The sequence below is a fragment of the Carassius gibelio genome, chromosome B2 (genome assembly GCF_023724105.1).
Source record: "Carassius gibelio isolate Cgi1373 ecotype wild population from Czech Republic chromosome B2, carGib1.2-hapl.c, whole genome shotgun sequence".
In the NCBI taxonomy this organism is placed as follows: Eukaryota; Metazoa; Chordata; class Actinopteri; order Cypriniformes; family Cyprinidae; genus Carassius; species Carassius gibelio.
In genome coordinates, this window is record NC_068397.1 from 22,773,477 (window position 1) to 22,790,892 (window position 17,416).

The window sequence follows — 17,416 nt, forward strand, 5'->3', positions numbered from 1 at the left end:
CAATTATCTAACCTTAACCCTAACCCCTAACTTTTATAAAGTAGTGACTTTTAATAAAACATTTCAATTAAAATGTAATGACTATATTAAAAAAAGTGGTCTAACCAACAAATAAAAGTACACTTAAATTATTTAAAAAGCTTTTAAAAAGTATTTTACATTTTTAACCCTAATTTTTAACTGTTAAAATAGAAAACAGTTCACATAATAATTCACAATATTATGGTTTTACTGTATTTTTGATCAAATAAATGCAGGCTTGTATTAGAGATTCCTTTATAAAAATAAAAACTCACCAAACCTTTATACAGTGGTGTATGAATTGCAATTTGAATAAATTAATAGATGCATTACATCACTGATCTCGATGTGTGATTGTATCATCACAAACCTAATGTAGACACAAACACACACCATTAGAGCGGAGCACAAAGAAAAGGACATAATAATGAATCAAATTAAGACACCAAGAGGACAAAGAACAAGCCACAGAAGAAATGTGTGTGTCCTAATGGATTATTAGCTCTCGCTGGTGATGTTAACACCACAGCTCAGTCAAACATGATCCTGGAGTTGGTTTAGTTCATAAAGAAAGGCCAGCAAATAACTCTGCTTCCATGACAACAAGACAAAATGAGGGATCTGAAATCTCCAGACCTGCCTTGTGTATAATAATGAAGCATTGAACTGACTTTTAACACCATGCTAAAACCTCCGACAAGCATTCTGTGAATCAGGCAAACAAAACTAAGCTTTCAGAAATGCTTGGAGGCTTCTCTGAAATTTCCAAATGCTCCCGACAAGCTCTGACAAACCCAGGAATCATGAAACGCCTGGTAAAAAAAAAAAAAAAGTGCATTTATGTAGTGCTTTGGTGAAATGGAGAGTGCTGAAAATACAAGAAAAAAAAAAGAATGAAAACCAGAGGAAAAGTTGTCATGAAAAGTGAGAATGTTGGCAGTAATCCGAACAGCTAAAATGGATTCATATGAAAGTTCAAAACAATTCTCAGTTTTTCCACTGAGCTCCTCAATACATATTTCAAAAAATACTGAAAAGGTATAAAACGGAGCTGCCTTTCTCACACACACACACACACACACACACACATTTTTATTACATGTTAAGGTATAAAACAAGTCTGGCGAGTTATAGCTGTTATTCACTTCAAATGTCAGGTGACACCAGGTCAGCCAACTCAAGAGCAAAACAACATTACCCTCTGTCCCTTATACACGACAATCCAGGGAGGGCCACCTCACCGACTGCAGCGAAAAGGAGGGGAAGCATGTGTGTGCGTGTGCGTGCACACGTGACAACAATGGAGGTGCTAAAAAAAAAAAAACAAGCAATTCACAAAGGTTGTGTTAATTGAAAGCATTACACCACATTAAATTTAAAAAAAAATCTTGCTGATTCAAATGGCTTTCATGAAAATTCATTATCTATTCTTTGAAAAACCCGACCGCCTCTGCCCGTATTTCCTCTCCCTCCCTCCTTCCCCTCGCTCTCCCAGTTAACAGACACATGGTGTGCACAGCGGCGACTCCTGATCCAGAGAGTTCAGTCCATTTAACAGTCCCAGCCGAAGACCCACCCTCAACCTTAACCAATGTGTTTGCTGGCTGTAGGTAGCCATTCAATGGCCTGTTCTATCTGTGAGGCAGAGCCACCGTGTATTAACCCTTCATGGCTCACGTGTCCAAAACCTTGGGCAGAAAGACAAGGAGAGGGGAAAACGCTGCTATAAGAGTTAGAAAAACGTGTTCTTTTGCGGCGGAAAGATGTCTGACAGAGCCGCTGGCAAAGCATGCTGGGAACTCCAGCAGTCTGAGAGTTGCTGTTGATAAGTTGTTCTTGCTAAGTAGTGCATGTTTGATACCTTAAATAGCGTGGACTATTGAGAAGTGTACGGTTACTTCACAGAGTCATCTTACTTAAAATACAACCAAAACAGCCTAGCATTGTATGTCTAGCTTATATCTCAAATATTCACTATAGATTATATACTTATATATATATATATATATATATATATACATACATACATACACACACACACACACACACACACACTCTATTAAATAATACTTTTATTCAGCAAGGATGTATTAAACTGATCAAAAGTGACAGGAAGGACATTTATAATTGGGATCGACTGTTACATCGCCAAGGTTGATATGTTGATATGTTTGATATGTTGATATCAAATATCGGTATCGGCCGCTTAGTTTCTCCTGTTTTGCCGATGAGTTTGACGCGGGACTTTTATTTTGACAGTGCTGAGAACAGCAACGCCTGTTTACACTCTCCCGCTTATTTGTTGTCGATATTAACAGTCCTGTCTCGTACCGATAGAAGTCGGTTTAATAATCAGATAGAACGGTTAAACTAAAGAAATTAAAATGGATACAAAAAAAGTATTATAACGATCGCTTTTATTTTATTAATAATAGAAAAGGCAAACATTATAATACTTTCTCGTTTGCCGTCAGCTTTCAGCAAATACAGATTTACAAATGTAAGAAAAAACGCTGAATATCTAATGAAAATTTTATTTCACAAACCTGGCAGACTTTGATCAATCTTAGATCTTGAGAAGTGTGCATTTGTATGCTGCATGATCGCGCGTTTTCTGTGTGATGGTCGGTCCATATGAATTGAAAGCAGACAGAAGTAGAGCTCAGCTTTACAGTGGTTAATTCCTTTTTAAATTTATATTTTTATTAAATATTTACTTATGAGAATTACTTTGTAATCTAAAGAATATGTTTATTTTACACATTTATTTTTTAATCCATTTCAAATGTTTTCAAATTTCTTAAATATGAATAAAAATATATACAATTATATCGGCTTTATATCAGCAATCCTGCTTTCCAAGATATCAGCGCCATCAACAGTCAAAAAACACCAATATCGGCCGACTACTATTTATAATGTTTTCTATTTCTCGATTTCTATTTCAAATGAATGCAGTTTCTTTTCATTAAAGAATCCTGAAAAAAAGTATCTCAGTTTCCATAAAGATGTTCAACGCTGATAATAATAAGATGTTTCTAGAGCACCAAATCAGAACAAAGTGTTTGTTTTGGTCAAAATGATGATCCTCATTGAAAAACCAAACAAAAAAACAATATACATAATTTTTTATATTTTTGAAAGGCTAAAATAAAAAAGGAAAATTAATTAATTAAAAATAAATAAAGCCATGCCAAGCAATATAAAAATGTAATGTCTCCAATGTTCCTTCTCTCGATGTGAAGACCTAAGTTAGTACAGAGGGAGTCATTCATTGTTCATTAGCTTTCAGTCATTCATGTTCTGGGCATCTATCTGCTGGATCTGGGTCACATTTCAACATCAGGGTGGGTGGCCACATGTGACTCATTTATCAGAAACCGCAAGCTGTGCTCATACGCTTAGCGGCAGTGCAACTCAGTCCAGCACGAGCAGAAACGTCATCTACACCTGTGTGCAAACACCTGAGATGGGAAGATCAACTTCAATTAAGGATATGCAATGCATGAGTGTGTGAGAAAGAGACAGAGAAAGGAAAGAGCATTAAAGAGATGAGAGGTGTGTGAAAGGAAGCAAGTATTTACCTTTGGCGCCGAGACACAGAATCTGACCCTAGCAAAAGAAACATCCTCGCTGGACATAGATCACATACAGCTCGGCCTATAAACACACAACTGTACCGCAGGAAGGAAAGGCAGCACTAGAGAGTTCAGCTATTGTTTTTATGACAGCCGACATATGACACGTCGGCAAGTGACAAACACTCACAATCTGCTCTTTGTCACCGCAAATACACAGTAATTCACACTAACACATATTATAGTATGTAATTAGCACCCGAGTCGTTTGCCTTGTGTAAAAACGGTTTTATGCCTTATGCAGAAACTACAGATTTGGTTAGGAAATGTAGGGTAACCATGACTCAAAATGTCCTACACAAGCAATGCATATAAACATCCATTAAAAGATTAAAGCAAGACAGACGGACACCTTAACAACTGCAAGAGGAAAAACAAACAAGCTATCTCTTGAAATGATTGGTCTTCAAACTGGGTCAAAGGCCATGAGATACAGATTCTCCTCAGAGAAGCCCAAACATTCAGTGCTAAGACCAATACAATCACACACAAACCTTCATGTGTATTCAGTCACATGTCTTTCCTTTTTCAACATGCACATAATTGATGACCGCAGTTTATGAAATTAAACTCAGCTTTGTGCACTTGTCAGACAATTTTCAGGGGTCATATCTCGAGGATAATGGGTGAAAGGATTTCTTGGAAAGAGTAGGGATCTCAGGGGAAAGTTGGGGTAGATCCAATGGCAATATTCTAGCAAACTGACCTGGATGCAGTACACAGAAAAATATTCTCTGCAGTAAACATAAGGAGTGCTTGCCTGCGAAAAAGACGCTATGTGAAGACAAGTCAAATGTGAAGACAAGTCTAATTCTTTACTTACGGGACTCTCTGCCCAAGCAACTCGAGACTGATGAACACCTCCTGTCCAAATAACACAATTCCAAAGTAAGGCGTTGTTTTATCATAAACTAGCGGGAAGTTCTGTACTACTTCTACTGTAATATTTCCCAGTCTGTCATAGAGTCATTTAAATGCTTCATCAAAACAGTAAAGAGGAATTACAGTAAAGTTTGGATGACCCCATGTAAGTAATAAATATTGTAAGACTGATGGTCTAATACATATGCGCCTGCATTCAGAGGCCTTCATTTCTTCCAAAATTTTCTGGTTATGAAGTGACTTCAGAGTGGATTAATTTTATTTCCATTCCCATCAAAAAAAAAATCAGTGCTGCATAATGATTCAGAAAAAAAAAAACTTTAGCAGGAAAAATGAAAATCATGAAGGTGATTAAATAATTAAAGAAATGTAAACCCCTTTATTATACCCCATTTCAGGCCATTTACTTCAAAAATAAGACTTGTGTAATGTGCTTGCTGTAAATTCACTGTGCTGTATTTAGAAAAGCACGTGACTACAATAGGTGTCACAGTTCATGACAGGGCAAACCAAAACCATGAACTCTCTGCAGACCTCTGAGGCTTTCTCACCTTTGAAAAGAAAATAAAGTTAACATTCTAGACGCTGAGGCGCAAAGTCAGAGAGGTGAGGAAGCACCCAATGGCCCCTCTGAGCTCCCGAGTTACTGCGCAGAGCCAGAAAAACATCTTAGAAGGACAATCAAGTCTTTAAGCCTGGACTGAGAGACTGGCTCAGCATCCCACAGCTTCACACTAGAGAGGAGATTTAGTAAGACAACAATTTGAAGCACAGAGCCAAAACAATGCTCAAGTCTCTGAATGCCCTTGATAACCTTGTTCTTGTGGGCATTTGTGTGCCCACTGACAGCAAAGTAATCTTTTCAATCATTTTGAACTGAATTCAATGGCTGCATTTTCCATCAATGTACAAAAAGAACATACTTCATTTGTGACAGTGTACACATAATATACTTAAGATACTCCAGATATACTACACATCAGATTCACACAATGATTCCTAAATAGGCAAAGAGGAACAAGCCATTTAGAACACCAGGCGTTTTAAGAAATAACAGTCCCATTAAAACTGATAAAACAACAAAATGATCTTATAATGAGTGTACCTGCGTCACAGAGTGCACATTTGGCTCAATAGCTGTCAGTCAGTCTGTTCTCTTGGCCTCATCACGTGCATTTGGGTCCTTGTAACCAGTTTAGTCGGACAGGATGCTGCTTTAATATGTGCTTACACATTCATTAAGCGATTTGATGAGAACGTGTGTGGCCAAGAGGTCCTAACGCATCAGAGATGTGTGCTTGTTCTACGATTGGGTGAGGACTGTGAGAAGAGGACGGATTAATGAGATGCTACAAGGACAGCTATTAATTAATGTCTGTGTTTTGGGGTTAATGGTGGTTTCAGAGAGGTGACAGCACTATGTGACACACTGCAGGTGGTAAAACAGTGGATACTAGCAGTAGAGTACAGACAGATGCTGTAAACACTTTCATTAGGCAACCAGCCACCCGTAATGGAGGAAAAACACTCCAACATCACGATTGTACTCGCTCACGTTTTGTTTTTCATTGCCACCAAGCAGAGTATTGCAATGACAGGCAAGATATCTAAATTAGACATGAAGATCCAGATCACAAACAGTGCCGCATCAACCGCACTAATGTGTTGATGAATGACGTGAGGCATCAGGCAAATAAAAAACACCTACGTAGGAAACTTGTTTCTCCTACATTGTGTTAAAATATTTTTTGAGACCGTAACGAACATGAAATTATGTAAAATGAAAAGACTTGAAGGGATGACTCACCCAAAAATGAAAAACTGTCATCATTTCCTCAACCTCACATAATTTTAAGCCTGTATGACCTTTTCTTCTGTGAAGCACAAAAGATGATAAAATGGCTCAGTCCATACAGTCAATACAGTTATTTTAGCAGCACTGAGATACTATATTAGATTTTTTTAAGGGGTCAGATGTGTTAAAAGAAGATCTGTAAAGTTGCAAAGACTCAAATCCAAAGAGATATTCTTTATTAAAGTTAAGCCTCTGCCTATGTAATTCTGACTTTGCTACGACAATCTGGCGCTTCTGAATCAGTTACTGTAAGAATGTTTTATTATTAGTATAAGTATTTGCAGTCAGCCGTCTTAACCGTCCGTGGCTTGTGTACTGCAAACACATACTAGCTTCATCCCTGTGTCTGTCACGCCACTCTGTTGCCCTTTTTGGTTTGAACTGATGATAAAACCAAGGACATTCTAAACTGTGTTGACATTTATTTTGATAGATGAAGCTCACGATTATGGAAAGGGCCGTTACATTTCCGACGAGTGCTTGAAGTGTTCAGCCAATCAACTTGCACTGAGTCAGTTGGCCAATCAGAGCAGATTGCACTTGTCAGAAGGAGGGACTTTGTAGAAAACTACACATGAGAGAGGCGGGGCAAAGTGGACCTACAATAACGTACAGTATTTGAAAAATTATGTGTTTTTTGAACATTAAAGCATGTCAACATCTGATTTGATGTTCTTTTACACCAAATAATGATCTTTTAAAAAAAGCATCATATGACCCCTTTAAATGTTTTTAAATATTTATTATTTATATATTACCTATAAGTTTCGGTAATTTTGGTTGGTGTTTAAATTATTTTTCTATTTCTAATTTTTATGAATTTTTAATTTCATTTTAGTTTTAGTTAATTTAGTACACTGTTCTACCATATTAAAATCAAAGGTTGTAAAAATAATGTTTAATAAATATGTTTGTGCTTGGTTTCAGTTAAGGTTTAATTTTTTTTAAGTAACAAAATACTTTCTTATGGTTCTTTTATTTTAAACCCCAGTGTTCATCTAAATACAATGTCCTATGTTTAGCAGAGCAAAGAAAGTCATACAGGTTTGGAATGACACATGGGTGAGTAAAATGATGACGGAACATTCATTTTTAGGTCAACTATCCCTTTAATGACTGTATGCAAGACAGCTCTCTCTTCTAACAGCAGAGAGGAATGTCAGATCAACTTTGACTACCACACCCCAAACTGAAGCTTAAGGATCAGTCTGGACAAAGCACCCCTACAGCTACTGATACAACAGCACCATCTCCTCCTCGGTCTGTACCACATTTATAGGAGTTGGGTGGATCTGCAAAGGTTGCTTGACAGATACTTACACAACTGAAATAGTCAAGGAAAAGATACTGTCACTGCTGGAAACATCTGAACTTCTTAAGCATATTCCAGTTCTTCTGAAGTCATACAATACCTTTGTGTGCAAACAGATGGAATTCGTTATGAATTAATTACTTGACTTAATTCTTTTGATTTAATCCACTGAAGATCTTGGCATTCACACTAGTCTCCTCGGCACGCTAATACAAATCATTCATAAGAGAAGTAGTGATTTCATCTGAAAAACAATTCATTCTTTTGAGATGAATCTTTTCAATGAATCAGCTGATACAGTGCACATGAATGATAAATGAAGAAAGACCAATGAGTCAACTCACCGACAGCAGTGAACAGCTCACTGAAAGGGAAGATTTGAGTGAATAACGATTAACATTGTGGTCTGTTTCTTATCCAAAGTTTTTGTATGTTTTCAGAAGACTTGGTACGGATCTAGGAAGCATTTTTTAGCTGAGGTAGTAGCAGTGGATTTTCCTACACAATTAACACACAGAAAGTGTGCAGATCCCATGTAGGCCTAATAATATCTAGAATAAACTGAGTGGTTGGAGCATAGAATTAAAAGACCCACTCTAACTGATTATGCATTTAGAAAATTACATGAATTATAGAGACATGGAGGAGGACACAGGCAGAGTGGCCTTTAAACATGTGATGGGAGCTCATGGCTAAGAAAGACATAGTTAAAAATATTATATATAAAAAAAAAAAAAGTTATTTTGGCATCACTGAATGAACTAGTTGGTAGAGAAATGTGTTACAGCAGCTTTGTTTTTAAAATGTAAGTTCATCCAATGATGACGGATTCATTTTTGGGTGAAGGATTTTTCAATCCCTGATTAACTGACAAAATCTAAGATTTGAGACAACTACAAGCGATGTTTGGATAGTATGCACTGCAGACCCAGTGTAGAAATACCTGTCTCTGCAGGCTTTGACCTCTAAAGACCTAGTAGATCAAGAGTTACCACATTTATTGTGGAAAAGGATTATAACAAAAAAGGCAAATACCTGAGTTATAAATTTTCCTAGCACCAGGGGGCTACACAAAATAAAAACACTGCCAACTACTCGGACAAAATAAGATGAATCTTGTTTTATATTTCACGCGTGTGTGCTCCACAACTCAAATCTGATTGCCATGATTTAGTTCAAACTATTCATCAGCATGAAAGCAGATCTGGGGATGTGAAGAAGATCTAATGGGACGTCTTCACAGGAGTGAAAAACTGTTAAAAATACTGAAGAAATGCTTGTCTGCTGAGGTTTAATGAATGCTTTGGATGTCTGGGATTCCAGGAGAAGGGCTTGAGCAGTAAGGCTTTTGACTGAGTTAATACCTTTGGCACTCAATGGGCCTGTCTCAGCCCTAAAGCAGGGGTTCCTCTTGAGTATATCAGCTTGATAATCAGCCCAGTGAGAACTCAAGCATTCGAAAGAGCCAAAAATATGTTTGGAAACTTCAAAAAGTTAACCAGATCTATTAAAGAGGCTGTTATCAGCCAATTATAATCAATAATCATAGACTTACAATTTGCAATGACATATAATTGAGTCTTTTAAGTGGTTGAAGGATCCCAATCTTTTTCCAGACCTTAGTGACCTCATAAGTGGTAAGAGAAAACCTTCAAAATGGGGTTTTGGCTTTCTGCCCAAAACTCCACCTGGTGAATGCATATTTTGTCAATCCACAAAAAGCTGCACAGCCCATATAACTTCAATGGATTACTGCTGAATATGGCGTGATTCATTTCTTGATATTCCTGAAGGGCTATTTAAAGAGGCTTAAGAAATCACTTTTAGGGATGCATGTTCAGAAGCCATGTTCAAACATTTCACCAAGAGGAAGAATGTTTGGTTGAATAAGGCCGAGCTAAAGAAAGAAAGAGTGAAGGTGACTGGCTGCAGAGTAAGTGCATGGTTTAAAAAAAAAAACAGAGAGTGATGACAGAGAGAACAAGGGTGAGAAAGGAAGAGTGATTATTTAGAGGCAATGGTGTGGCTCTGGCTGGGCTTATGAACACTTGTGTTTTAGGAGGCTGTAAGGTGCACAATGAAAACATGGAATGGACAATTACTTGTGCAGCAGTTCTACATTTTGAACGAATGTCAAAAAGCTGCCTTAATCCTACAAATCAGGTCAAGTGAACATTAAAATATTCATCAATTTACTATCAAAGTAAAGACGCTGAAGAGGAACTGGCTTCCTCAAAGTACTTAAGAAATTAAATCGAAATTGTTTGAGTTGTTCTGGCCTTTATTCTATGCCTGTAAACACTGAGGCTAATCTATATGCTAGTGTAGTCCGAAATGTTGAAACAATACATTAATACACATGAATGTCTTTGTCTTTCAGGAAAAAAAAAAGACCAAAAATATTGACTCATCCTGTGCTACCAAGGTTTTGTCTGATTAAATAACAAACAAATAAAATGGACTAGAAGTATAGCTAAACACACATTCTTGAGCATACTACTAATACTCAGTTTCACCAGTATTATAGTCTATATTAATGTTTTGAATTTGCGATCTAATTTTCATGTCAATTGTAGTTTAAGTTTTAGTCATTTTTTGTAATTTTGTCATGTGATTTTGTATTCTTTTTATTCATTTCATTTCTTTTTTAGTATGTTAACAAAAACACTTAACAAGTTGAGGTTAAATTACCAATAACAACACTGAATACGACATGTTCTGAAAAATCTAATGGTCTCATCTACACATCCAGTGTGCCACATACACACAAAGCAATACTTTAAAAGATATTACACAGATGGCTGTAAATGATGACCCATATTGTTCAACTGTATTCCAAAGAATCACTTTTTAAAATTAGATTTGAACATTTTCTGAAGAAAGTGTGAGTAATGCTCGCCTGTGCCAACTCTGACGTATTTTGTGGGTAGTCATCAAGGAGTTTCTATGCGAGTGCTTAGGTGTTTGGTGGTTTTCTCTCAAATCAAGCACGGTTCATGTGTACAGATCCTAAGACGTCTTGGTCTACCCTTGAACTGGAAAGGTTTGGTTCCTGTCTGATGTCGGTGGTACTGACGGTCAGAGGGTCTTGGAGCTTTGCCCCGGGACCATTCATAACCTCCCAGTAGGAAGCTGCCTAACAATGCCCGGAAACAATTGGGAAGAACATTCTGTGAAGTTCGGTAACAGTTATTGTTCCATGCTGAGATTGAATTGGCGCCAGTGTATCCTGTAGTATCGGAGTGTCAGATAATTGAGGGGGAAACGGGGGACTTGATAGTGAAGCCTCCTGCCGTAGACAGTCTTTCCTTTAGGATACACCCCTTCATGCACTTTATACACACTTTCACCCCAGAGTTACTAATGTTTCTTAGCAGCACTGAGAAACAACAAGTGTGTACAAAAGATCTCATTTCCGCACATAAATAACAGGAGCATAGGCGAGTTATTTTCTAGCTGACCTTTACGGGTCCTCAGAGATTGAAACGGATGGAGACATGAAGGTCAATGACGTATGTGAATCTGGAATCATCTCACATGGAATAAACTACAGGAAGGATCACACTCCTCAAGGTCTAACACTTATAGTGTTAAAAATATGCTATTAATATATTTGACATGGTCTCTTGCAGAATTGGAAGAATTCTGTTTTTTTTTTTAAATAACACAACAATAGAATGACGTTATGGATCTGTTAAGGTTCCCATACATGTATTATTCCACCACACAGACACACTTTGCCATCACAGGTATAATATAATCTTTTACATTAATACTGATTTTACTGCATTTATCATCAAATAAATGCAGCCAAATTGTAAAAAAGACTTTTACAAACATTTAAAAAATCGTCCTGCCTCCAAACTTCTCAACAATTATTCACTATAAATGACTTTTTTGAGTTAGTTGCTTTATTAGTAGCTTGTAGCATCACAAACTACTTTTTAAAAGGGTAGACAGTCATTTAACAACTTTAATTTATGTGTAGCTTGTAGCTCAAGAAGCTACATTTTCAAAGTAGTTTCCTTAACATTGCCGCGAGTGAACAAATAGACAGACAAACTATATCACCCAGACTGAGCCTTCAGCAAATCGGATACGAATGGCTACACAAAGCCCATTATTCGAATAACAACAACAAAAAGAAACTAGATACTATATTAGCTAATCAAATATGAGCCAATTCTCTAAGCCAAATACAATTGGTCACCAGGGAGGTTGACGTTAAGCCACAAACTTAAACATTTAGTTTTTCTATTCTCCCAGTCAAACTACTGTTTCTCTATCCCAGCTGTGTTTCTAATCCCCTCTGAGGACAGATAACGAAGATCATATTTAATGTGTGTAAAATATTCAGTGCCGGGGGAAGCCCAGCCTCATTCAGCACTGGCTGACAGCCTCAACGCTCCCCGAACAGATCTAACACAAAATATGGACTTTAGCCTACACCGACAGTGAACTTCATTGGTGTGAAGGAACAGGCAGAAACTGTTCCCAAATCACCAATGTTCTCCTCATTTGTACTTTACATGATTATATAAGCGCCTTTAGAAAAGCATTCAAGTATATAATCGTCCTTCAATGTTTTGCCCATTTAATGCTGGCGGAAGCTAGCGGGAACAAGGAAGTCAGGCCCATTGCTGTGTCATCGTGCAGGATGATGCTCAGTTATTCAGTTCGGCGCAGTCGGTTGGTATAAGCGAGCATCAGGCATTTAAAAACACCAAAAAAGGGCCTGATCTGCTGTCAGACTTTATTACTTCTTCAATGGCGACAGATTTAAATCAGTTTTACTGCTTCCAACAGTCAAAATATGCTCACTGAGCAAGCAAAGCTGCTCAGGAAAAACCAGTGCCAACACTTCCAAAACTATTCCAAAATATGAAACAAAACCACTTTTGTACGGCTGCCAACAAAACCGCGGAAACCTGCAAAAGAGACTTTGGCAGCACATCCCTGCGCAGTTACCACAGGCTCTTTTTCTCGCTATCTATTTCCCTCCTTCTCTTTTAGATGCAGCTGCACAAGAGGCCTGCTGACCTGGCTGTCCTCAGTAACTTTCCTCTTTCTCTGGATCAGACACAAGGAAGGGTGCATGGCTGCAGCTGACCACTCGTCGCTGATCACCAGAATTAAGCAAAGCACCTCTGCAACTCCCTCCAAGTGATGCAGGATTGAGGGTTGAGGGATACGCTTGGATTCCTGCTGAAATCCAGCAGCTGGACAGATGTGTGTGGAAGACAAAGTCTCTTAATGTGATTCAATATTATGCAAAGAGGCATATGGGATAGAGGGACCAAGAATGCGAGAGAGAGAGAGAGATAGAGAGAGTGTGTATGTGTAAGATCCTCCACACAGAGGGATTAATGAGCGAGGAAAACTCACCTCACTAACAGCTTAATCCCACAGGGATTAACGCTCTATAATGGAGCTCATCAAATTGACACGTTGTGTAGAAGCCCTCATGTACTTTAAATGTACAGAAACACAAAAGTAAATGTTTATGCATCCCGAATAACAGCAACCAATGGTAATAATTCACCTGCCAACAAAACAAACACTTTGCCAGTTGAATGCATCTTACAAAGGATATAAATTGCTGAAAACATCATTTAGGAAATAATTTTTGTGGAAAGCTTAATACTAAATATTTCTATTTTAGATGCTCTTTTGATCTTTTTTTTTAATCGACCAATCCTGAAATAAATTTTACACTACAAATGTCTTTACTGTCACTTTAAATTCAATGTATGCTTGATAATGAATAAAAGCATTAATTTCTTAAAAAATAACAAATAAATTAAAGATCCCAAATTTTAAACACTCTGATGCTGCATTTCTTTCCCCAAAAAAGAAACAAAAAATGTATGTATTAGGTTTTATTCTTATAAATTTTTATATATATATAGGGGAATTTAAGGCACTTAATTATATTTATGCAGTAGTTAAAATCTTTGTATTATTAATTCCTTTTTGAGCATTGAATTCCCAACTTAAATGGTGAAATTAAAAGTTCAAGTCTATAGTTATTAAAACTGCACAAAAATACTATTTTACTATTACTATGCTATTAACAGTGTGTCACCTTTGTGACTCCTTTACGCAGCAACAAGCTGATATAGTAAGTGATGTGTGCAGTTATGAATTCAAAGGCTCTACTCTCAACAAAATCTGATCACAAGTGGTTACAAGAGACACATCTGAGACGCATGTCAATGCCTAGTGTAAACAGTAATGTGTCAGCTGATCGCCTGTGACCAGATCAACTATGACAGATGTCAGTGGCCCAGGTTTTAACTGGTATTCTGTCTCTAAGACACTGAAAACAGCCACCCCCCAAGAGTATATTAGGTTCAAATCTAAGAAGGGAAAATGTATATGCTGTTGGTATGGCACTTCAATAATCTTACAGTCTTCAGTGTAGCTTTTTTAAAGTACACATATTGCAACAATATGTGGTGATGAAAATAAGAAAAAAAGTACACGGTCAAGCCACACAACAGGGCCTAAATACAACATCTTAAGGCATTGCTAAAACATAGATGACGAAAATAAGACAAGACTTGCCAGAATTAACTTTTGAGGTCAAGTACCAAATGGCAGAAAACCTCTCATAAAAACTGCACAAAATATGCTCACTTGACTTACACAAACTACACAATCAGCCATTTCTGCAAAATCCACAAAACAACATCCACAGAGGGAACTGTACGGTTCTTAATCCATTATAAACGGAGAGCGTAATTCCTGCAGTACATGCAACAAACACTATGAGGTTTGTGCAACAGACACAAATCAAAACGGTTTGAAAACAACATTAATCTTACAGTGTCTCTTTGCTCTTTGGTGCTCTGTGGCTTTATAAGCTGCTGCACTCTCTAAACAATATTAGACCCCTAACCACAAGTCCCTCACCACAGACCAGGACTGATTCTATCATTAGATAATGCTTTTTTTAATCCCCGCCTTTGGCCAAAAACTCCATCACCTACTGTGCAACTGCAACCCGGCAGACATGAGTAAAAGCGGCCGAAACAAGGCTATTATCAAGGCACTTAACAAGGACTTCAGTCTCTCTTTACTCTTGCATTTATCACCTACAAGCAGTTTGTACCTCAACTCCACATGAACAGATAAAGCAGCGTTATGTTTTTCAAATTCTCTAACGCTCACCATGGCTGCATTTATTTGGTCAATTATAAATCATATTGTGAAATATTACTACAATTTAAATAATACTTAAAAATAATAATAAATCTCTATTCTAAATGTGATTTATTCCTCCTTTGACGGCAAAACAGCCATTACTCAAGTCTTCAGTGTCACACGATCCTTCAGAAATCATTTTAATCTGCACATTTGGTGCTCATTTTTCATTATCATCAATGTTGAAAACAAAAGTTAAACAGAACAGCATTAATCTGAAATTGAAATCTGTTGTAACATTGCAAATGTCTTTACTGTCCCTTTGAACAAATAATGCATCCCTGCTAAACGTTTTCATGTGCAGTATATTTACTGTGTATATTAACACCAATACTAGAGTTACATATTGACATCGGAATTGTTTTAGCATGTTGCTATATTGTTTGGATGCTTGCTAGAGAACTGGCACAAGTCAAAAGAGCCCACCTCTATGTATTCATTTTGGTCACTAGAGACTCAGGCCCTTCTCCAATTTAAGACAAAGGGATTCCTGCCTGAAAACTAATTGCACACATCTGCCTTAGCAAGCACAGCTAGAGAGGAGAGTCCTTTCTTTTTAAAATGGGGCCCGCAGAAAGACCATTACCAAACAGAACATGATCATGCCTCCAAGACACATGACACCATACAGCTAGTTCAAATAGCAGTGACATGATGTGTCCCATGTGTTGCATAATTGTGAGCTCAAGGGCTTTGCACCAATATGTGAAGTTCTTCCTTATGTTCAAAACTCAAGCTCTCTGGCACCTACGAATTGAACTGATAGAACAATTGCTGCAAATGGCTTCATCGGTTGCAGACCGGCTCAAAATGTGCGGCTAGCCACTCCAATGGATTCAGTTAGGTTAAAAAAAAAGAAACACATACACATACAAACACCTACACAAAGCACCACCCACACCCCGAACTACTGCGTAAACAGGGGAGTTGCGTCATAATCTGGAACATGGTTCAAGCTTTGACACAGAAACTTGGCTTACTTAACTGCAGCTGATCACCTGACTTATTGCTTCCAGCATGGCTGCTGTTGGCCGTCTTTACTGCTGACAGAAACCAGTGAATGTACTGCCAACACAGTCTCTCACACACACACACACACAGGGCCCTGACAACTTTCCGCTCACTTCTCAAAACATCTTGAGACTCTATGGTAATATAAATATTATTACCCTAACGCGCCAGTGAAAACGGAGATTTGAAACGATAATCTGACGACATGGGGGAGGCGAAAACGAGTGGGATACCTCTTGAGGGTGTAAATCCATTCTGTGTGATGTTTTAAAAGCGCAAAACTACAATAAAAAAAAAAAAGTGTTTAGGTTACGTACTTCTCTGGCAATGCTTCTGGTTCCAGCAGCGCTCGCTGAAGTCCCCGTTGATGGTGGTGAGGGGGCAGGTGGTCTTGCCTTGAACCGTGCCGGGGCAGACATCTCCACACTCTCGATCATTCTTATTGAACATGATGTAGTTGTCCTCGACCGAGTCAAGGATCATGGACCAGTCGAGGGTGGAGAGGTAGCAGAGGTCGGGGTTCTTTTCCACACGCACGGCTCCACGGGTGATGTTCATCAGGCTGTGAAGGCCGATCTCTTTCAGCTGCAGCATCTCAAACAACACAAGTGCATAGTTGAAGAAGAGATTATTGCCGCGCACCACTGTGAGGTTGGGAAATAGGTCGCTGAGGCTCTCCAGGCCGTAAACGCGGAACAAGAGCAGGTAGTCTGTCACTACAGTCAGCTTGGGGTAACTCAGGCCACGGAAATCCTCTGGTTTGGTTGTGAACATGAGCAGGATCTTTAAGTGGCCTTCGATTATGGTGCAGTTTTCGAGCACCCGCAGGTTGGTCACGTTATTCCTGATGTCTTTACTTGAGCAAACTGCAACGACAAAAAAAAGACAGCAAAATGTTCAGTTCGGTTCGGTGGTTGTCAAGTCGGTGAGTTCGGTGAGAATGTACAGCAACAACTGCTTACAGATGATGACCTTCAATATAACTGGATTTTATTCAGTAACAAGCATAAACAAACAAAAACAAAATGTGAAAACGTATTCTATAGAAACCCATAAAGGAGATCATATACAGAACCATAAAAAATTATTAGACTGACATAATGTTTTCTGTCGTCCTGTTCAATTTTCTCCCTTTGAGCTGATGCCTTCCAAATGATCTAACATGGTTAATGAAGACAACAAAAGCTCTTCCTGCAGCTTTTCACGTTCCACTGCTGCTTTACTGGTGTATGAGCTGGAGAGATGCTTCACAAGCGAAACAAAATTGCTTTGCCTAAGGTATGAGACAGTGCCACATAAATGGATAAATAGACAGACAGGCGGATGTATAGATATGTTTATAGATTTATTTATTTATAATTTAATGCCATAACAGCATCGAAGCATTTCAAGTTCCACTAGTTAAGACAAATAGATTAAATTCTCATTTGCAGCGAGCTATCAACCCTGCTCAATTCTAATAGAAAGTGTTTAATATTTATGTTTAATGTA

General features: G+C 38.0%; 1 protein-coding gene across 1 annotated transcript in view; it reads right to left on the minus strand.

Annotated features, from left to right (window-relative positions):
- LOC127951307 (insulin receptor) overlaps positions 1 to 17,416 on the minus strand; it is a 44,217-nt gene that overhangs the window by 19,538 nt on the left and 7,263 nt on the right. The window contains exon 2 of the mRNA XM_052549131.1: positions 16,243 to 16,791. Coding sequence (XP_052405091.1) covers positions 16,243 to 16,791 — 549 coding nt within the window. The remainder of the gene's footprint in view (positions 1 to 16,242; positions 16,792 to 17,416) is intronic.